At 40.4% G+C, this 23,296-nt stretch overlaps 1 protein-coding gene across 1 annotated transcript in view; it reads right to left on the reverse strand.

Moving 5' to 3' along the window:
• LOC100956786 (ATP-dependent zinc metalloprotease YME1L1-like) overlaps positions 1–23,296 on the reverse strand; it is a 46,093-nt gene that overhangs the window by 16,058 nt on the left and 6,739 nt on the right. The window contains exons 5-7 of the mRNA XM_012803261.2: positions 8,557–8,851; positions 3,898–3,983; positions 1,404–1,494 (exon numbers count right to left, since the gene is read on the reverse strand). Of these exons, the coding sequence (XP_012658715.1) occupies positions 1,404–1,494; positions 3,898–3,983; positions 8,557–8,851 (472 nt within the window). The remainder of the gene's footprint in view (positions 1–1,403; positions 1,495–3,897; positions 3,984–8,556; positions 8,852–23,296) is intronic.

The following is a 23,296-nucleotide window of genomic DNA, read 5'->3' on the forward strand; positions in this document are numbered from 1 at the left end:
AAAAAAAAAAAAAGTACAGTGGTTACAACACCAGCTACACACACCGAAGCTAGTGGGTTCGAACCCAGCCCGGGCCAGCTAACCAACCACAACAAAAAAATAGCCAGGCATTGTGATAGGCGCTGTTAAGCTGAGGCAAGAGAATCGCTTAAGCCCAAGAGTTGGAGGATGCTGTGAGCTGTGATGCCACATTACTCTACTGAGGGCAACACAGTGAGACTCTGTCTCAAAAAAAAAAAAAAAAAGGAAAAAATCATGTTAGTAACTGTGAGAAAACATCAGACAAAACTACACTGAGGAATATGTTATAGATAGCCTATACCCTCCTCTCTTCACCCTCCATAAAAAGGCTGAGGAGCTGTTTCATATCTAAGAAAAAACTACAAGCGATGTGTGATTCTGGACTGGGTCCTGAACCAGGGCAGGCAGTGGCAGTGAGGGAGATGCTTCAAAACATTCCAGGTTGGAACAAATGCTGAAATTTAAATATGGCTGGGCATTTAATAATGATTTTATACATATGTTGAACTTTCTGACTTTAATAATTACTCTGCATTTATGTAAAAGAATATCATTGCCTTAGAAAATACACATTCAGGGTGGCACCTGCAGCTCAAAGAGTAGGGCACCAGTCCCATATACTGAAGGCGGCAGGTTCAAACCTGGCCCTGGCCAAAAATAGCAATAAATAAATAAATAAAATTGTAAGAATCATTAAAAATTCTCATAAAAAAAAAGAAAATACACATTCAGGGGTAATTGTATCTACAGTTTATCTCACATGGTTAAAAAATATAAGTATGTATGGGCGGCGCCTGTAGCTCATTCATTCTGCAGGATACCAGCCACATACACTGAGGCTGGCGGGTTCGAACCCAGCCTGGGCCAGCTAAAACAACGACAACTGCAACAGAAAAAACAGCTGGGCGTTGTGGCTGGCACTTGTAGTCCCGGCTACTTGGGAGGCTGAGGCAAGATAACCGCTTAAGCTCAAGAGTTTGAGGTTGCTGTGTGACGCCACCACACTCTACGCAGGGCGACAGTTGGAAACTCTGTCTCAAAAAAAAAAAAAAAAAAAAAAAGCGCACACACACACATATATATAAGTATGTAAAGAGATACAATGAGTGACAAAAATGCAGCAAAATATTAAAAATTGGTGAAACTGAGTTAAGGAAATAAAAAGCATTCTTTGTACTATTCTTGTAACTTAAAGCTTAAAATTACAAAAAAGTTGTAAGTTACAAAAAAGGTCGTAGAACTGTACGTGCAGAATGAGCATCTATTTTGTAAAAAAGCAATTGAGAACTAAACTTTAATCGGTTAAAATCTGATAACATTACATTATTAATTTATTACAGCATGTTTTGACGTGAAATCATGGTAAAAGGAAGATAATTTACCTTTTGGAAGTTTGCATCCAAGCACAGTAAACTTTAGTGGATTTTTCAAGAATTCAACAACTTCTTGTAATTTTTGTTTAGCTTCATCCACCTATGTGATGCAATTTACCAAATAATAAAAAAGGATAGTTAGAATTGGTTAGATTACTGTAGTGTCTTCTTTGGAAATCATAAATTTAATTTTGATATAGAATTAACCTGGCTTTCTTTGTTTCAGTGAAAGAAGTATATAAAAATGTCCCCATAGGCTCAGCGCCTGTAGCTTAGCAGCTAGGGTGCCAGCCACATATACACAGGCTGGCGGGTTTGAACCTGGCCTGGGGGCTGTCAAACAACAATGACAACTACAACATAAATATAGCCGGGCATTGTGGCAGGTGCCTGTAGTCCCAGCTACTTGGGAGGTTGAGGCAAGAGAATCCCTTAAGCCCAAGAGTTTGAAGTTATGGAGAGCTGTGACGCCACAGCAGAGGCAACACAGTGAAACTGTCTCCAAAAAAAAAAAGCCCCCTCATACACATACATAGGGTTTTTATTTTCAATAATGCAGTCTCCTTACTATCCCAACAAAAATCATCCCAAACTGAGAAAAAAAGATGTCAAGTGTATTGGAAAGGGTTAAAAGGAAACTACCTGGAAAGGAACATATTAAAACATGAAACTTATCTTCAGGCCAAAGGGCATTCTGAAAATCTAAAATTAAAGTTGTGATTACCTTATATTTCTAGAAATTTTCCAGAACTATTTCTTGGAAATATCAAAAGTATTAAAGAGCAAAGTTTTTTTGGTGAGGCTTGGCATGGTCTTTGCAAGTTATTCTAACTAAATCACTGAAAATGTACTAACATTTTTATCAATTAATGGTTAAAATCAAAGCTTTGTCCACTCCTAGGTCCAGAAGAAATACGTATATATGTTCACCAACACACCATGTACAAGAATTCACGTAATCCCAGCACTCTAGGAGGTGGAGACGGGTGGATTGCCTGAGCTCACTGGTTGGAGACCGGCCTGAGCCCGAGTGAGATCCTTCCTCTAAAAATAGCCAGGTGTTGCGGCAGGCGCCTGTAGGCCCTGTTATTTGGGAGGCTGAGGCAAGAGAATACCTTGAGCCCAAGAGTTTGAGGTTGCTGTGACCTGTGACGCATTCTACCCAGGGCAACAAAGTGAGATTCTGTCTCAAAAAAAAAAAAAAAAGCCAAAAAAAAAAACAATTCACATCAACATGATAGGAGTCTAAAACCAGAAACAACCCAAATGTCTACCTATGGTAGAATAAATACACAGTATTGTGATAATTGTATAATGTAGTACCTAGCAATAATGATAAAGAAACCACAACTCCAAATAACTTAGATAGGTGTCACAAGCATCATCTTGGATAAAGAAAGCCAGACCCAAAAGAATGTTACATTTACATAAAATTCAAAAACAGTTAAAACAAAAGTACATATTAAACAGGATGGTTATCTTTGGGATGGAAGGAGATAGCACTGGGGAGGTACTGGGGTTCTGGTAATGTTCTGTCTCTTGAGGTGTGTACTAATAGCATAGATGTGTTTATGATTTATGCACTTTTATGTGAATATGTTAAACTTCAATATAATTTAGGATTAAGGAAAGATTTGGCTGGTTTATTAAAAGAGCATGTTTTTTTAAAAGTATTCAAAGTATATATACAGTAAGACTAAAATATATTTCATCAAAATAATAAATATAATGCCATATAATTGTAGACATGAAAGAAAGATATTAATCATTTACTACTCAAAAAAACTATATTCTCTCCCCAAATTCTGTGGCAAGAGAATCCCCACTTAAGGAATAAAAGATGTGTAAGAAAAATAGGATTAAGGGGGTCAAGTAATGAAATTATAAAGAGTCCTTTTTTGGGTTATTTTGTGTATGTTTTTGTTTTTGTTTGAGACAGAGTCTCACTCTGTTGCCCTGGGAAGAGTGTCATGGCACCATATCTCACAGCAACCTCAAACTTCTGGGCTCAAGCGATCCTGTTGCCTAGGCCTCCCAGTTGCTAGGATTACAGGCAGAGCCAGGCCCTAAAAACCCTTGTTAACATCTTTAAGGCTGTATAAACAAGTATGCCTATATATTCTCCTGCCTTGGCTTCCCAAAGAGAATTACAGGCGTGAGCCACTGTGTCTCAGCCCTGTTTATTAACTGTCTTCTGTGTGCCAAGCACATACCTTATCTATAGAATATGAAGTAATTTGTTCAGTGCCACATAACCAGTAAGTATAAAAATGAATTTGAAATCTTCATCATTCCACTACATCATGGTGCTCCTTCACAAATCAATACTAATTGTCATGAAACAATATTTGATCCCCTGCTATTATCATTTACTCCCACATACTGAAGTTTCAAATAATTTTTGATACAATTTTACCAATTTCAGGGTAACCTTCAGAATCAAATATTGACCTTTTTAACGGACTATGAGTTAGTGTAAGAAGGCAAGCAAATCTTAACTTACTCCCTTTACATGTTCAAAGGAGACATTCTTCATATAGACAGGATCAACCCATGCAGAATCAAACCATCTTTTTGTCCGGAAGCGGACTGAAGGGAAGAAAAGAAAGAACTGTTTATATTTCATAGAGTAGTAATATTCCAACCATCTGATTTTTCAGACACAAAAAACAGAGCCTAGGAAATTTAAATGTTTGAGAGTCCTATGTTCACATATTAAATTTGAGTGAGGAGCAAAAACTAGGTCTTCTAGACTTCTAAACTATATTCAAGGAGTAAGTGATTCACATTAAAAAGTCATGTCTATAGTTTCCAGTTAAAATCAAGAATTATTTTCCTCTTCTCCTTGTAATATCTAATGATAGAAATCTTAACTCATGGTTTGTAAACTCTGGTTGAATAAAAATCACTTGAGAAATGTGTTTAAAATGCAGGTCCCTAGGTCATGGTGCAGGATTATATTTCATAGATTCACAAAAGGGCCAAGAAGAGTTTGCATTTTTAATAAGCACCCTTGATTATTCTGATTCAACTAGTCACAGATCTACACTTGGAACTATATTGCCTTAAACCTAACTTTAAAAAATGGCTCACTCATTTAAAAACAAGTGTGACTTAACAGATTTCACTTTTCCTGCAGTCTTCCTCTTCTTCTTGTGACTGTTATTACATATTTTCAAACTATATATCAATAATGCCATCATTAAGTATAAAACAGACACAAGTTCTGTAAATTTTTGAGACCAACTTTGGCAAACTATTACAATTCTCTCTCACTCATCAAGCAGAACTCCTGGCCCCAGGCAAGTCCAGCTTCTGGAGCAGTGAGTTACCTGCCTCCCTCCTCTCTGGTGGCTCCTGCTGCTATCACCTCCCTGCAGGTAGTCAACATAAGGAACTAGGCCTACTATACTGATACATACATGTGCATGTCCAGTTTATGAGAATTAGGTCAACTTAAGGAGGTGGTCAGGGCAGGGAGTTGGTCAACTATGGGGGTTCTACTATATTTGAAATTGTCCCTCAAGGCTGGACCCAGCTCCTCCCACCTGCCCTTCTACACCTCCACTCTCCATCAGTCTTTCTCTATAGTAACCCAGACTGTCCTCAGTTTGTCTTAGAAAGGAAGTATTAAGGACATAATGGCCTGGAGGACTGCACACCAACCCCAGAGCTGTGTTCATGGCCTTGACCGCTAGGAGTTGCCCCACTGCTCAGCAGAACATATGAGGCCTGTCACAATCTGACCTACTTCTACTTCTTTGCCCCCGTAAGCAAGGTGTACGAGAGCATCAGAAGTCCCTAGACACACCAGCCTCTCTCATGATAATCTGTTTTGGCTTATGGTGCTCTTTCCACCTGGGTTCCATGTCTACTCTGTTGGTCTGCTGGCAAACTCATATGGGACATTAAGACCCTGCATGGACTTCATGTTCTCTCTGAGCTTCCTGGACTGGGTCCTTTTGTCTGTCTGCAGCATTGGGCCATGCCTCCACTGTATTCTCAGGCGCTCTGCCTCCTTGCCCAGCCCACAAGTTTCTGAGCACAGTGACTGACTATTACCTCCACAGTCCAACCATTTACCTAATAAAGCCCAGATACATAGTAGGTTTTTAGTCTGTGCTTACAGAATCATATATAAACATACATTCAAGAAACAGAAATTTCTACAGTAAAAGACTCTATTCAAAATAAAATATTTAAAGACGTAATGGCTGGTGGGATGAAGTTTTGATGGTGGTGATGGTGGCTCTTTAGGGTTATAGAGATTGTATCAGAGGGGCAAAGTTACTCTTCTACTTCCTGGTATCTGACTGCTTTAAGGCTGTACCAGTCTTATGGCCCCAGGCAGAAGCACCAGCTCCTTAATGCCCCAGAACATCAATTGCTCTCCAGCTGCTCTGATACCACGCAGACTAGCATTACCAGGGATCAGTAGAAAAAGCCAGCGAGCTTCTGAGAGAAACTGTTCTACTGATGTTGTCCTGCCCTGTAAACTGCAGGCCTAATACAGGTCCCTTAGTGAACTTACTGACACTAAGACCCAGGGGACTGGAATGCTCTGGACATGCCCCAGTTTGGGAGGTGGTGAGAGTTGGGCAGCCTGTCTAAACTCAGCTGGGGTGCGGGAAGGGCATGGGCAGAGATCTTTAGTCCTATAGAATTAAAGTTGTGGGCAGGAAAGAAAACTCACTGTTTTTTTTTTTTGAGACAGTTTCATTATGTCACCCTTGATAGAGTCCCATAGCGTCACAGCTCACAGCAACCTCAAACTCTTGAGCTTAAGCGATTCTCTTGCCTCAGCCTCCCAAGTAGCTGGGACTACAGGTGCCCACCTCAATGCCCAGCTGTTTTTTTGTTTTTTTGTTTTTTTTTTTTTTGCTGTAGTTGTCATTGTTGTTTGGCAGGCCCAGGCTGGATTCAAACCCTCCGATGTATGCAGCTGGCACACTAGCTGCTGAGCTATAGGCACTGAGCCATGGTTTCTTTATTTGAAAAAGGGAACCCACACAGTTCGTCTTTGTGGCCCCATCAATTATAACAGGAACTGGAACAAAATAGATGCTCCATAAAGGTTTGTTGAATGAATGAATGAATGAATGGATGGACAAATTTTCTACACCCTGAAGTTCCCAGCAGGAAGTGAACTGGGCCACACAGCAGGTGGTGAGCAAGGCTTCATCTGTCATTGTCTCCCATCACCCCCAGGAGGGATTACCTAGTTGCAGAAAATAAGCTCAGAAGAGCTCTCATCAATTGTGCATTGTGATGAGTTGTATAATTATTTCATTACATATTAAAATGTAATAATAATAGAAATAAAGTGCACAATAAATGTAATGAGCTTGAATCATCCCAAAACCGTCCCCTTCACCCTGTTTTTGGAAAAACTGTCTTCCATGAAACCGGTTCTTGGTGCCAAAAACATTGGAGACCACTGTTTTAACCAGGAAAGCCCACAGAATGTAGTTTCTCCATTGTCACTGTACTTAAGTCCTATATATAAAAGCAAAAGTAAAGATTCAGACAATGCCTTTTAAATGTGTGATTTCTCTCCGTAACTTTTACCTATACATGACAAAGTTTCGGGAAAAACAGGAAATTTCCCACAGGAAGGCAAGATTATACCAAAGAACATAAATATAAAATTTGTGTCCTAAGGTTTCAAAAACAGCTTTTACATCCTGTTACTCATAATGAAGCTCCTATCTGTCTGTCTATCTATCTATCATTTATCTTTAAGCTCTCAAAACAGTGGGAAAGAACACAGCTACTAAAGACACAAATGCCTAGGTCCCTAGTCAACTGATTTGGCATGAGTTCTAGGCATCATACTTTTTTTTTTTTTTTTTTGAGACAGAGCCTCAATCTGTTGCCATCAGTAGAGTGCCACAAAATCATCATAGCTCACAGCAACCTCAAATTCTTGGGCTCAAGTGATCCTCTTGCCTCAGCCTCTGCAGTAGTTGGGACTACAGGCACCCTCCACACCTGTCTAGTTTTTTCTATTTTTAGTAGAGACAGGGTCTCGTTCTTATTCAGACTGGTCTAGAACTCCTGAGCTCGAGCAATCCACCTGCCTTAGCCTCCCAGAGTGCTGGGGTGATCCTCCCAGAGGATCACAGGGCTGAGCTAGGGTGCCCAGCTGGCATCAGACTGTTTAAATGCTCCTCCTCAACGCCGATGTGCAACCAGGTCCAAGAACTACTGACTGGCTCGGCGCCTATGGCTCAAGTGGCTAAGGCACCAGCCACGTACACCCAAGGTGGCGGGTTTGAATCTGGCCCGGGCCTGCCAAACAACAATGACGGCTGCAACCAAAAAAAAAAAAAATAGCCGGGCGTTGTGGCGGGCGCCTGTGGTCCCAGCTGCTTGGGAGGCTGAGGCAGGAGACTCGCTTGAGCCGGGAGTGGGAGGTTGCTGTGAGCTGAGATGCCATGGCACTCTACCCAGGGGGACAGCTTGAGGCTCCTGCCTCAAAAAAAAAAAAAAAAAGAACTACTGACTGAAACTACACAATTGCCTCAGAAAAAATCCTGCTCCTTAGCAAACTGGACAGTTAAAGATGATCCCAAATAAATGCCAAGGAGCATTTTTGTGATTTGAAGCTCACTTCAAAAAGTTGAACTACTCTTTTGTGAAGTTTCTCAAAACTCAAATGTAAATCGACATTTGTTCTTCCCAAGAGAATATGAAGGAATCCTGGATCCTACAGCAGTAACAATAACAGAGGACCCCAAGCAAGCAAAGCCACAAGCACGGGGTCCAGTGTAACTGTGAAAGGGGGTCTGAAACAGAGGGGCCAGGATAGCAGGGACAAGCAGGAGGAGAGCCAAGGTTGAGAGGGGCCCTGGGGACAGCCCATAGGGTAGGGCTGAGAGTGCAGGAAAGCATGGGGAGGTGAGAGGCAGAGGCTGAGGAACCGCAGTGGTGCCAGATACCAGAAGAAACACCACAAAACACCTCCACCTTCATTACGAGTCCGCATTTCCTGGTTCCTCACATGAGCATAACTAGGGTCAAGGGTCCTTCTAACATTCTCGCCAATCCCTTCACACTCTTACCTTCTGCCCATCACTTCTCTGCTACCCAGAAAAGCACAGCTTGCCAAGGCTCAAAGGGCCTCATCTCACCCTTTTAAGACTCATGTTTGTTCTCGTACCTGTGGTCTTCTCAATCTCCGTGAAGCCACAGATCTGGGCGATATTCTGCACCCACTTGTTCCTTTCCTCCCATGTCTCAGCCATTAGGTAGAAGGTGCGCTCACTGGTCTTGATGTCGAACATGTAATTCCCGTGCAGCTCCTTCCGGGTCACGTCTACGTCCACCTGCTCACAGGATTGCAGGTTGATACTCCCCAGGGGCTTTGAATCATGATCATTCTGATGGTATTGCAGAACATCCAGGCCACCGATTGTCTTGCCCTCCCACAGGACAAACCAGCATTCCTTCCAGGCCTAAATCCCACCAGGAAGGAGTAAGAAGAGGGGACAATTCATTAGTTATTACAAAGCTCTTAACAGGTCCTCAGTTAAGGATGGGAACTTGTGTAACAGAGGTAAAGATTGGGAAAAGGGCTCACCCTTTTTTGGAATTAAAACCTGTATTCCTGCCCAGGCCAGTAATCAAAGAGGCAAAGAAATGTTCTTTATTCTTTGTTTTCTAGTACCTTAGACCACAAGAGATGGCTCAACAGAATTATCCAGACATTTTTATCAGGAGATAAGAAAAAAAGAAATAGCCCAATGCTGAAAACCCCCTTTTAAAAAGCCTCTATTTCTCTTAAAGGGGGCAGGATGGCCAGTCCTTTCAGATGCTACTCTGCTGCCCTTCTCATTTGCCAACAAATTAATAAACTTCTCTTTCCTTTCCCTCAAACTACTTGCCCTCATTTGACGCTGACAAGTACTAAATTTTCGGTAACACTTGGACCTGCAAATGGCCCAGGGCTCCCCATAGTTTCAAAAACAGGGGATGAGCTCTACAGTACAGCATTTCACTGTGGCAAAAGGATCTCATCACTACAAAATAAGATGTGGTATTACTACACGGTAGAGATCAGCTGAACACTCTCAGAATAACCAATTCATCAGGCTAAAACACAGAACTCTCCGCTAGTACTTCAAACAAGGTAGAACTCAAAAGACCACAATATCTGAGTATATAAATGGGAAGTTGAAACAACAATGTCACACCCCTTAAGTGGCAGAAACACAAGATTCCCAACATGGTGCCTTAGAAGAATCACAGAGGAACAGACCCCCGTCACTTCTCTGAAGCACGTAACTTTCTGTCTAGCTTGTTCACTGCTATATTCCCAGTACTTACAATAGGGTCTTGCATATGCTCAGTGCTCGGTGTGTATTCCTGAATGGACAAACTTCTCATACCCTTCCACATCACAGAATTTAACACCTGACTGCACACTGCCTTGGGCTACCTTCCACCGTCCACCTCATCACACGACTGAGCCACCTGGAAGCAGACACCACACCAGTGGTAAAGACTGCCTATGAAAAAGGGCTGGGGGTGAGTCTATGCCTTCCCACTGACTTGCTGTGTGGTTTTTGATTTAGTTATTTACCTGTTTGAATCCTGCCTCAGCTGTGAGAAGAGAATCACCACCAGTACCACCCCCCACAAATGAACCCAAAGCACCAGGTCCACAGCCCTGAAGCAATGCTAATGCCAAGGATTGGTTCATTCTCACAGTTCTTCAGGCTCCCAGACAACTGCACTTGCTAGTCCTACCATCCTGTCCCTCTCACCTCTGATCTCGGTCCTCCTTTCCCTCCTCATCCAGCTCTCCTCTTGTGTTGTGATTATAATCACTCCTTTGCCTCTTTCTTCCTTCCTCTCTTTTGTCACCTTATGAAGTCTTTTTATTTAATGAATTATTTATTTATCTATATTGATATATTGCATTGTAGCATAGTCAGGGCATCCATCACTGGAGCAATGCACATGGCAACCCCTCATCTTCCACCTACTCCTACCCCTCCAACCCCTCTGCGTCTCCATCCTTCCACACTGTTACCATGTGTACACATTATTAGCTGCCATTTCTAAGTAAGAGCATGCGGTATTTGTCTTCCTGTGTCTGATTTGTTTCACTTAAGATAATGACACCTCCAACTCTATCCATGCTCCCACAAAAGAAAAGATTTCATTCCTTTTTATAATTGAACAATAATTCATGGTATGAATACACCACATTTTCTTTAGTCACTCCTCCACTGACACACACTTAGGTTGATTCCGTATCTTTGCTATTGTAAATAGTGCTGCAATAACCATACAGTACAAGGGTCTTTTTTATATATTGATTTCTTTTTCTTTTGGTAGGTATCAGGAAGTAGGACTGCATAATTGAATGGTAGTTCTACTTTTAGTTCTTTGATAAATCTCCACACTGTTTTCCATAAATGCTGCACTAATTTACATTCCTAGCAACATCATATATGAGTTTACTTTTCTCCACATCCTTTCCAACATCTGTTATTTTTTGTCTTTTTAATAACAGCCATTATGGCTGGTGCAAGATGAAATTATAGTTTTAATTTTCATTCCCTAATGATTAGGGAAGGTGAATGTTTTCTCATATGCTTGTTGGAAATTTGTCTTCTTTGGAAAATATCTGTTCATGTCTTTAGCCCACTTTTTAATGAAGTTATTTTGTTCTTGTTGTTCAGCTCCTTGTAAATTCTGGGTATCAGTCCTCTATTGGATGTATAGTTTTAAAATATTTTTCCCATTCCATTCTGCATGTTTTCTGTTCACTCTGTTGATCTTTTCTTTCACTGCTGTGCACCAAATTAAAATGCTGATCTGGGAAGATTAGTTAGCCATCTAAAGACTCTGTCTAGAAGGTGCTACACTAAATACTTGATTGAAAGCAACTCCCTTTCAACTCACTTAAAATATCCTTTGTGGTCTCCTTGGCTTGGCTTTCTTCTCTGTAAGTGTAAACTCAAACCAGCAGGAAAATAAGAAGGCGAAGCTTTATCACCCAGTTGACCAATGAAACAGCCACTGGCTAAGCTGAGCATGTGAGAGAATTGGTTGTTTTTAACAGAAATTTCCGTTAGAATGCAGTCAGGAGATGATAATATTTTCTAGCTCCAGACTGGAACTCAGGAGATCTGTCTTCTAGATCCAACATTCAAAGTCGCTCATTCTGAGATTTTGAGTAAAAAAAACTGGGTTTTGATTGAATTGACTCCTGAATTTGGGAAAGACTGACATATCAACAACATTGAATCTCTCCACTCATGAACATGGTACATCTCTCAAGTTATTTAGGTGTTGTTTAATTTCGCTCAGCTACGTTTGGTAGTTTTCAAGGCAGAGATCTTGCATATTGGTTTACTTTCAAATAGTTTATGAATTTTTATGCTATTGTAATTGATACTATTTTATTATATTTTCTAATTATACAACTGTATTTCTATATACTGGCAATGACATTTGTATTTTGACCTTAACTCCTATGATCCTACTAAATTCATTCACTTAGTTCTGGTATGGAATTTTGGGGGAGATTCCTTAGAAATTCCTCTGGGTATAATCATGCCTTCTGATAATAAAGATAATTTTACTTCTTCGTCTTTAAGTTCTATGTCTTTTATTTCTTTTTAGTGCCTTATTACACTGACTAGAACCTCTAGTCCAACACTGCATTAAAGTGGCAAGCACAGACATCCTTGCTTTGTTCTTGACCTTATGGCAAAACATTTAGTATTTTATAGTTGAAAATTACGTTATCTGTAGGTTTTCCAGCAATATAACAAATTTTCTAATATCCTTTTTTGAAATTTTGTTAAATTTATTTTCTCACATCTATTGAGATGATCAAGTCAGTTTTCTCCTGTATTCTCTCAATTGGATGAATTGTACTGACTTGTTTTCAAATGTTAATCCATTTTTGCATTCCTTGTATAAACACCTTGGTCATAATGTAGCAGAGCCAGACTTCAAACCTGGGCAGCCTGATTTTAGAGGCTCTGCTTCTTCTTTTGCCAGTATTATATGAATGAGCTTGGGTGAGCGGAGATGATAAGAATAGTGGTGAGGATGACAGAACACAGATTTAGGTGGTCAATGGAATTCCCAAATCCATAAGTAGATCTCTGAAAGCTGTGAAAGATCTCTGCTCAGCTCCAGACTTCATCCTCCCAACACATAAGTCTCTCTTACATTACCTATCATTTATCTGAAAAACTCTTTTTTTTTTTTTTTTTTTGAGACAGTCTCACTTTGTTACTGTTGGTAGAGTGCCATGGTGTCATAGCTCACAGCAACCTCAAACTCCTGGGCTTGAGCAATTCTCTTGCCTTAGCCTCCCAAGTACCTGAGACTACAGGCACCCGCCACAACATCCAGCTATTTTTAGAGGTGGGGTCTCATTCTGGCTCAAGCTGGTCTGGAACCTGTGAGCTCAGGCAATCTGCCTGCCTTGGCCTCCCAAGTGCTGGGATTATAGGTGTGAACCACCACGTCCGGCAATATTAAAAAATTGCCTCAGTTTAATTTTTAACAGCAGGAAGAAGGGACTCCACAGGCCAAAGCTACTCCCACACATGAAACCCACATACCAAGTGGGCATTCTCCCCTGAGGACTCTCCTGTCATCACCACACAATCTGGGGGTGGTGGGGTTTGGGGCCTAGAACTACATAGAGAGGACTCTAGACCAGGGCCAAACTAGCCACACAGGGATGGGACGGGACACCCCAAGTCCTGGCTACAGTCCCAAAGCCACCCTGCAGCTAGAGGGGACTGAGGGCCCAACTGTACCAGCGGGGACTTACCAGTAGGTATTCAGGTCTAAAGACTCTGGAGCTGACATAGGGAAACTGACAAGGGGAGGCCTAAGTATCACCATGGCTACTTTGGGACAGTTCCAACCAGCCTCCTCCTTCATCTAGGAATACTCAGCCCTACACATTCACCATTTCCCAGCTTATAGGGTGTCCTGATATCCTCCCTAAGGACCTCCCAGTACCTGCAGGTCACAGGGTGTCGGAGATTGTGGCAGAAACACCTGGGCCTCCTACAGATGAAACAGTGGAGAGAACCCCAGCTCCGTGCCCAGGTTCAAGAGATAAAGCTGGTCTTTGTTTTTATTTCTGGAAGTCCTAGCCAAAGCAATCAGGCAAGAGAAGGAAATGAGCATCCAAATCAGGAAAGAGGAGGTCAAACCATCCCTGTTTGCTAATGATACATATTCTCTTGTATCTGTAAAACTCTAATGACTCCACCAAAAGCCTCCTGGAATTGATAAATAAATTCAGCGAAGTCTCAAGTTATAAAATCAATGTGGACGAATCAGTAACACTTCTATATATTAATAATAAACAGTTAAGTGGAGAGTTAAATCAATACCATTCACAATAGCTATAAAAATAAATACCTAGGAAAATACTTAACAGAGGAGGTCAAAGACCTTTACAAGGAGAACTACAAAACACTGATAAAACAAATGGAAAAATATCCCTGCTCAGAGATTGGTAGAATAAATAACTTCATCAAATAGTGGGCAGATTACATGTTGAAGAGAAGTTTTTCTAAAGAAGATAACCAAAAAACATAAAAAAAAAAAAAAAAAAAAAAAAAAGATCAATGTCAGCTCAAGCAGCTAAAGCACCAGCCAGATAATCCAGTCTGGGCCTTCCAAACAACAATGACAACTACAGCCAAAAAATAGCCAGGCATTGTGGCGGGCACCTGTAGTCCCAGCTACTCAGGAGGCTGAGGCAAGAGACTCGCTTAAGCCCAGGAGTTGGAGGTTGCTATGAGCTGTGATGCTAGGGTACTCTACTCAGGGAGACAGCCTGAGGCTCTGTCTCAAAAAAAAAAAAAGACCAATGTCACTAATCATCAGGGAAAGGCAAATTAAAACTACAAAGAGATTCCACCTTACCCCTATCAGAATGGCCATTATTAAAAAGTCAAGAAACGGCTTGGCACCTGTGGCTCAAGTGGCTAAGACACCAGCCACATACACCTAAGGTGGCGGGTTCAAATCCAGCCCAGGCCTACCAAAACAACAATGACAGCTGCAGCCAAACAATAGCTGGGCATTGTGGTGGTTGCCTATGGTCCCAGCTACTTGGGAGGCTAAGGCAGGAGACTCGCTTGAGCCCAGGAGTTGGAGGTTGCAGTGAGCTGTGATGCCACGGCACTCTACCCAGGGCAATATCTTGAGGCTCTGTCTCAAAAAAAAAAAAAAAAAGTCAAGAAACAATAGATGCTGACATGGATGCAGAGAGAAAGGAATGCTTATACACTATTGGTGGGACTGGAAATTATTACAGCCTCTAGGGAAAACAGTATGGAGATTCCTCAAAGAAATAAATGTAGACCTACTCTTAAGCCCAAGAGTTTGAGGTTGCTGTGATCCATCAATACCACTCCACTGCTGGATATTTATCTACCCAAAGGAAAGGAATTCATTTTATCAAAAAGATACCTGTGCTTGAAAGTTTACCACAACACAATTCACAATTGAAATGATATGAAATCAACCCAAATTCCCTTCAGTTCATAATGGGAAAGAATTCCACACACTATGGAATACTACTCAGACATAAAAAGGAATGAAATAATGTCATTTGTAGCAACATGGAGGAAACTGGAGACCACTATCCTAAGTAACTCAGAAATGGAAAGCCAAACACCACATGTTCTCACAAATACGTGGGAGCTAATGGATGGGGATGGGTAAACAGGGCACAAAGCAATATAAAGGGCATGAGAAACCAAGAAGGAAGGAAGACGGAAAGATGGGTGTGAAATAATAACTTACCTGTTGAGTATAATGAACACTATTCTAGAGACAGGCACACCAAAGGCCCTGACTTAGATATTTATAATATAAGATATCCTTGTAACAAAAACAATTAATTAGCTCAGTGCCCGTAGCTCAGTGTTTAGGGTGCCGGCCACATTCACAGGAGCTGTGGGGTTCAAACCCAGCCTGGGCCTGCCAAACAACAATGACAACTACAACAGCAACAACAATAAAAAAGTAGCTGGGCGTTGTGGCAGACACCTGTAGTCCCAGCCACTTGGGAGGCTAGGCAAGAAAATGGCTTAAGCCCAAGAGTTTGAGGTTGCTGTGAGCTGTGATTGCACTCTACTGAGGGCAACGCAGTGGGACTCTACCCGCCCAAAAAGTAAAACAAAACAATTAATATTTTAAAATTAAAAAAAAAAGAAACATGGGCTCGGCATCTGTAGCTCAGTCGGTAGGGCACCAGCCACATACACCAGGGTGGTGGGTTCAAATCCAGCCCGGGCCAACTACAACCAAAAAAATAGTCAGGCATTGTGGCAAGCGCCTGTAGTCCCCAGCTACTTGGAAGGCTGAGACAAGTGAATCACTTAAGCCCAAAGAGTTTGAGTTTCCTGTGAACTGTGACACCACAGCACTCTACTGAAGGAGACACAGTGAGACTCTGTCTCCAAAAAAAAAAAAGAGAAAAAAAAGAAAAGAAAAGAAACTTGGCTCTGCACCCCTAGCATAGTGGTTACAACACCAGCCACATGCACCAAGGCTGGCAGGTTTGAACCTGGCCCAGCCTGGGCCAGGTAACCAACAATGCAGTTTTTTTTGGCTGGGCTAAGTTTGAACCCGCCACCTCCGGCATATGTAACCTGCGCCTTACTCATTTGAGCCACAGGTGCCACTGCAGGTAACCAACAATGACAACTGCAATAAAAAAATAGCCAGGCTATGGCTGGCACCTGTGGTCCCAGCTACTTGGAGGCTGAGGCAAGAGAACTGCTTAAGCCCAAGAGTTTGAGGTTGCTGTGAGCTGTGACACCATGGCACTCTGGGGCACAGAGTGAGACTGTCTCCAAATTAAAAAAAAAAAAAAAAGAAAGAAACAAAGGCAAAAACATACATTCCCAGATAAAGATTGAGGAAAAAAGACTGAATAAAGCACTGAAACAATTTATGTAAAACAAAAGAAAGGGAGAAATGAGGAACAGAGGAATATCTTTAGATAGGAGTAAACCAGAAAACAAACAGCAAAAGGCAGATGTGAATTTAATATATCAATAATATTAAGTATAAATGAACTGAATACACCACTGAAATGACAGAGATTGTCAGACTGGATAAAAAGCAAGATCCACCAAAGGATGGGCAACAGTATTCCAGGCAAATGGAAAGCAGAAAAAAGCTGGGGTTGCAATCTTGTATGCAGATACAATGGGATTCAAGCCAACAAAAATAATTAAAGACAAAGATGGACACTTCATACCGGTCAAGGGAAACACAATATGAAGAGATTTCAATAGTTAACATCTACGCGCTCCATTTGAATGCTCCTCAATATATAAAACAAACCCTAACTGATCTGAATGATATGGTATCTTCCCACACTATAGTAGTTGGAGATCTTAACACCCCACTGGCATACTGGACAGATTCTCCAAGCAGAAACTAAACAAACAAATAATGCACTTTAAGAAGACCCTAGAATAAATGGACTTAACAGACATTTATAGAACACTTTATCCTAACAAACTGAATACAAATTCTTCTTATCAGCCCACAGATCATCTTCCAAAATTGATCATATCTTAGGTCACAAGGCTAACCTTAACAAATTCAAAAGAATAGAAATTATCCCCTGTATCTTCTCAGACCATCATGGAATAAAAGTTGAACTCAACAGCAACAGAACTCTTCATACTCAAATAAAATCATAGAAACTAAATAATCTTATGCTCAATGACAGCTGGGTCATAGACAAAAATCAAGAAGGAGATCATTAGATTTCTGGAACAAAATGATAATGAAGACACAAACTACCAAAACTTGTGGGACACTGCAAAGGCAGTCCTTAGAGGGAAATTTACAGCATTAGATGTCTTCATCAAGAAAACAGAAAGAGAGCAAGTCAGCAACCTAATGGGTCATCTCAAGCAACAAGAAAAGGAAGAACAATCTAATCCCAAACCTAGCAGAAGAAAAGAAATAACCAAAATTAGAGCAGAATTAAATGAAATTGAAAACAGAAGAATTATTCAGAAGATCAGTAATACAAAAAGTTGGTTCTTTGAAAAGATTAATAAAATTGATAAACCCATGGCTAAACTAACTAGAAACAGAAAAACAAGATCTCTAATAACTACAATCAGAAATTATAAAGTGGAAATAACAACAGATACTACAGAAACACAAAAGATTCTCAAAAACTACTCCCAGAAATATTAAAATATAGAGGAGATGGACCAATATCTGGAAGCACAATACCTTCTAAAACTCAGCCAGAAAGATTTAGAAATCTTGAATAGATCAATATCAAGTACTGAAACAGCATCAAATTATACAAAATCTCCCAAAAAAGAAAAGCCCTGGACCAGATGGTTTCACACCAAAATTCTATCAAACCTTAAAAGAGTAGCTAGTTCCTATAAAACATAAACTTTTTCAAAACATAAAGAAGGAATCCTCCCCAACACATTCTATGAAGCAAATATCACCTTGATCCCCAAACCAAGAAATGACCCAACAAAAAGAGAAAACTATAGACCAATATCATTAATGAATATCAATGCAAAAATATTCAACAAGATTTTAGCAAACAGAATACAACAACACATTAAAAGGTTATACATCATGATCAAGTGGGTTTTATCCCAGCGACATGGGGTTGGTTCAACATATGGAAATCATATAAATATAATACACCACATAAATAGAATCAAAAACAAAGACCATATGATTCTTTCAATTGATGGAAAAAAAGGCTTTTGACAATATCCAGCATCGTTTCATAATAAAAACACTCAAGGCTCGGCGCCTATAGCTCAACCGGCTAAGGCGCCAGCCACGTACACCTAAGGTGGCGGGTTCGAATCCCCAGCCCGGACCCGCCAAAACAACAATGACGGCGGCAACCAAAAAATAGCCGGGCGTTGTGGCGGGCGCCTGTGGTCCCAGCTACTTGGGAGGCGGAGGCAGGAGGCTCGCTTGAGCCCAGGAGTTGGAGGTTGCTGTGAGCTGTAATGCCACGGCACTCTACCCAGGGGGACAGCTTGAGGCTCTGTCTCAAAAAAAAATAAAATAAAATAAAAACACTCAAGAAAATAAGCTTAGAAAGAACATTCCTTAAGCGGATAGAGGCGATCTACAGCAAACCCATAGCCAATATCTTATTGAATGGAGTAAAACTGAAAGCATTCCCACTCAAATCTGGAACCAGACAAGCATGCCCCTTGTCTCCACTGCTATTTAACATAGTGTTGAAAGTCCTAGTCATCGCAATTAGGCAAGAGAAGGAGATCAAAGGAATCCAAATGGGGGCAGAGGTGGTCAAACTCTCCCTCTTGGCAGATGATATGATCTTATACCTGGAAAACCCCAGGGACTCAACTACAAAGCTCTTAGAAGTGATCAAGGAATACAGCAGCATCTAGGTTACAAAATCAATACCCACAAAATCAGTAGCCTTTGTATAAGCTAACAATTGTCAAGCTGAGAACAAAATCAAAGATTCTATTCCTTTTACAATAGCACTAAAGAAGATGAAATACCTGGGAATATATCTAACCCAAGAAGTGAAAGATCTTTATGAAACTCTGAGAAAGGAAATAGCAGAAGATGTCAACAAATGGAAGAACATATCATGCTCATGGCTGAGAAGAATCAACATTGTTAAAATGTCCATACTACCTAAAGCAATCTATAGATTTAATGCAAAATAAAATCATACTTCATACTCAAATAAAACACCAATGACGTACTTCAAAGATCTTGAAAAAATAGCACTTCAATTCATATGGAACCAGAAAAAAAACCATATAGCAAATACAGTTCTCAGAAATAAAAACAATTCTAGAAGCATCATGTTGCCAGACTTCAGGTTATATTACAAGGCTATGGTGATCAAAACATCATGGTACTAGCACAAAAACAGAGATACAGATCCCTGAAATAGGACAGAGAACCTAGAGATGAACCCAGCCACATATCATCATTTAATCATTGATAAGCCTTAAAAAAACATGTAATGGGGAAAAGAATCCTTTCCCCATTTAACAAATGGTGCTGGGAGAACTGGTTATCCACATGCAGACAACTGAAACTGGGCTCAGTGCCCACAGCTCAGTGGTTAGGGCACCAGCCACATGCCTTGGGGCCGGCAGGCTTAAACCCAGCCAGAGCCTGCTCAACAATAATAAGAAAAAAATAGCTGACCGTTGTGGCGGGCCCCTGTCGTCCCTGCTACTTGGGAGGCTGAGGCAAGAAAATCACTTAAGCCTAAGAGTTGAGGTTGCTGTGAGCTGTGATGCCACAGCACTCTACCCAGGGCAACATAGACTCTATCTTAAAAAAAAGAATACTGATACTGGACCCGCACCTCTCACCACTGACAAAAATTGATTCTCATTGGATAAAAAATTTAAATTTAAGACATGAAACTATTAAAATTCTAGAATAGAGTGTGGGGAAAACACTTGAAGATACTGGCCTAGGAAAAACCTTTATGAGGAAGACGCCACCTAGCAATTGTAGCAACACCAAAAATAAATACCTGGGACTTGATCAAGCTAAAAAGCTTTTGCACAGCTAAGAGTACCACAAACAGAGCAAACAGACAGCCCTCTCAATGGGAGAAGATTTTTGCATGTTATGAATCTGACAAAGGCTGATAACTCGAATCTAATAAGAAAAGTGCAAACAACCCTTTTTATAAGTGGGCAACTGATGTGAACAAAAACTTCTCTGAAGATGACAGACGAACGGCCAGCAAACACATGAAAAAATGCTCATCATCTTTAATCACCGGAGAAATGCAAATCAAAACCACGCTAAGATATCACCTAACCCCAGCAAGATTAGCGCAAAGACAAAGTCCCAAAATACCAGATGCTAGGGTGGATGTGGAGAGAAGGGAACACTTCTACCCTGCTGGTGGGATCACAAACTAATACAGCCCTTTTGGAGAGAAGTATGGAGAATCCTCAAAGATCTAAATGTAGTCCTTCCACTTAACCCTGCAATCCCATTTCTGGGTATCTACCCAGAGGAACATAAATCATTTTAATATAAAGACATTTGCACTGAAGGTTTACTGCAGCTCATTTCACAACAGCCAAGTCATGGAAGCAACCTAAGTGCCCATCAACCCACGAATGGATCAATAAACTGTGGTATATGTACACCATGGAATATTATGCAGCCATTAAAAAAGATGCACACTTTACATCTTTTACATTTTCCTGGATGGAGTTGAAATACATTCTTCTTAGTAAAGTATCGCAAGAATAGAAAGATGAATAGCCAATGTACTCCATACTAATATGGAATCAATATAAACAATTAAATGTTCCTAAGAACAATAAAACACTATTATAGTCTAGTTCAGCAATAGAGGGAAACGAGAGGCAGGAGGGGAAAGGACCTATGGCAGAGGGAGGGAGGAGGGCATGAGGTGGGATCTCACCTAAATGTGCTCATTGTGAGGGTGTATAACATACCCCCTGGGTGAGGGGCTCTTCTACAAATGGAACTTTGCTCTGGAAGTAAGAACAATGTAACCTAAATAATGTACCCTCATATTAATTTGAATAAAGTTTAAGTAAAAATAAATAAATAAAAAAGATTAAAAATCTAACTATACAAAGAGGACAAAATATTTGAATATACAAATGGCTAATAACCCCGGAAGATGTGTACATCATTAGTCATTAAGAAAATGATTTAATTTAGATAAGATTAAAATTTGGATGATAATAATTTGGATGTGGGTGTTGTAAGATACCACTTCATATTCAACAGAGTGGCCATCACCAAAAACACAGACTATAAAAAGTACTGCAAAAGATGTAGAAAAACTATAACCTTCATACATTACTGGTTAGAACATAAACTGTTTTCAAAATGATTATAAAATTTTATCAGTATCTCAAAAAAGGTAACCTGGATACTGACATGATTGAACTTTGGGTATTGATAGAAATGTTCTATAACCTCATTGTGACGATGATTACCAAAAAACAAACCAAAAAATCTTTGGGGCGGCACCTGTGGCTCAGTGGGCAGGGCACTGGCCCCATATACCGAGGGTGGCAGGTTCAAACCCAGCCCCAATCAAACTGCAACAAAAAAATAGCCAGGTGTTGTGGTGGACGCCTGTAGTCCCAGTTACTCAAGAGGCTGAGGCAAGGGAATCGCCTAAGCCCAAGAGTTGGAGGTTTCTGTGAGCTGTATGACACCACAACACTCTATCGTGGGTGACAGTGAAACTCTGTCTCTACAAAAAAAAAAAAAAATTTTTTTTGAACTGTACATTTACAGTGGGTGAATTTAACAGCATGTAAATTATATCTCTTTAAAACTGTAAAAAAATTAAGTTCGCTAGATAAGACAGGTATGACTTTATCAGTGTTTTATACATGTGTATATATATGTATATGAGATAGGGTGTCATTACTTCACCCCAGCTAGAGCACAGTGCTGTCATCATAGTTCACTGCAACCTCAAACTCCTGGGTTCAAGTGATTTTCTTACTTTAGCCTCACAAGTATTTGGGATTACAGGCACCCATCGTCGTGCCCAGCTCATTTTTTTCTGTTTTTTGATAGAAAAGATCTCACTTTGCTCAGGATGGTCTTGAACTCCTGAGCTTAAGCAATCCTCTCATCTCTGCCTCTTAGAGTGCTAGGATTACCTGAGTGAACCACTACAGCTGGCTACTAAAGAATATTATATCATTCTGACTGTATTTCTGTCAGTTTGAAATTAGATAAAGGGTCAAAAATATCACGTAACAAGCCCCTTTAATACATCCCTCTTGACTCGGCTCCCAGAGGACCGTGGTTACGGTGCTGGCCACATATAAACAGGTAAAATAAATAAATAAATAAATAAATAAACAAACAGGTAAAATGAGGCTGTCGGGTTCAAACCTAGCCTGGTCCAGCTAAACAACAATGATGACAAATGCAACAAAAAATAGCCAGGCGTTGTGGCAGGCGCCCATAGTCTCAGCTACTTGGGAGGCTGAGGCAAGAGAATCGCTTAAGCCCAGGAGTTAGAGGTTACTGTGAGCTGTGATGCCACAGTACTCTACTGAGTAATAAGACTCTGTCTCAAAAAAAAAGGTGGCACCTGTGGCTCAGTGGGTAGGGAGCTAGGGATTCAAACCTGGCCCTGGCCATATTGCAACCAAAAAAAAATAGCCAGGGGCGTTGTGGCAGGCACCTGTAGTCCCAGCTACTCAGGAGGCTGAGGCAAGAAAATTGCCTAAGCCCAGGAGTTAGAGGTTGCTGTGAGATGTGTGATGCCACGGCACTCTACCAAAAGCAATAAAGTGAGACTCTGTCTCTACAAAAAAAAAAATACAATCTTCTTCAATGAAGACCATGTACAGCTTCAGTTACTAGAAAACTATAGGTAATTTGAATAAAGTGACTTCAAGAATATAATCTGTTAGTAAAATCAATACACTGTGCTCTAGAATAATTTTTCTTAAATGAAAATTCATCAGTAAATTCTGTAACAACATATTCATATTCAACATCTGTGAAAAGTAAATACAATTCTGCATTTCTAACTCAGGGTAATTCAAAAGTTGTCCATCAAGAAGATTTGAGTTTTTGCTTTAATTTTCCTTTTGAGACCAAATGTAATTACATGGTTATTCAGAATGAAGTTTGTTTTTTTTTTTTAACAAAATACTATTGCTCTGAAATAAATTTCATTAGAAGTACTGTTACAAAAACATGAAAATGTATACTGTATTTTTAAAAGGTTAAAATCAATTAAATTCTGATTATAACTGTACATTTACAATTCTCTACTCTTAGAATTAAAATAAACTATTTATATGTACATGGTCAATCTAATTAACTTTCTACTAACGTACACAGAGATATGA

This window comes from Otolemur garnettii, unplaced genomic scaffold (assembly GCF_000181295.1).
Source record: "Otolemur garnettii isolate 467f Iridium unplaced genomic scaffold, OtoGar3 scaffold00019, whole genome shotgun sequence".
NCBI lineage: Eukaryota > Metazoa > Chordata > Mammalia > Primates > Galagidae > Otolemur > Otolemur garnettii.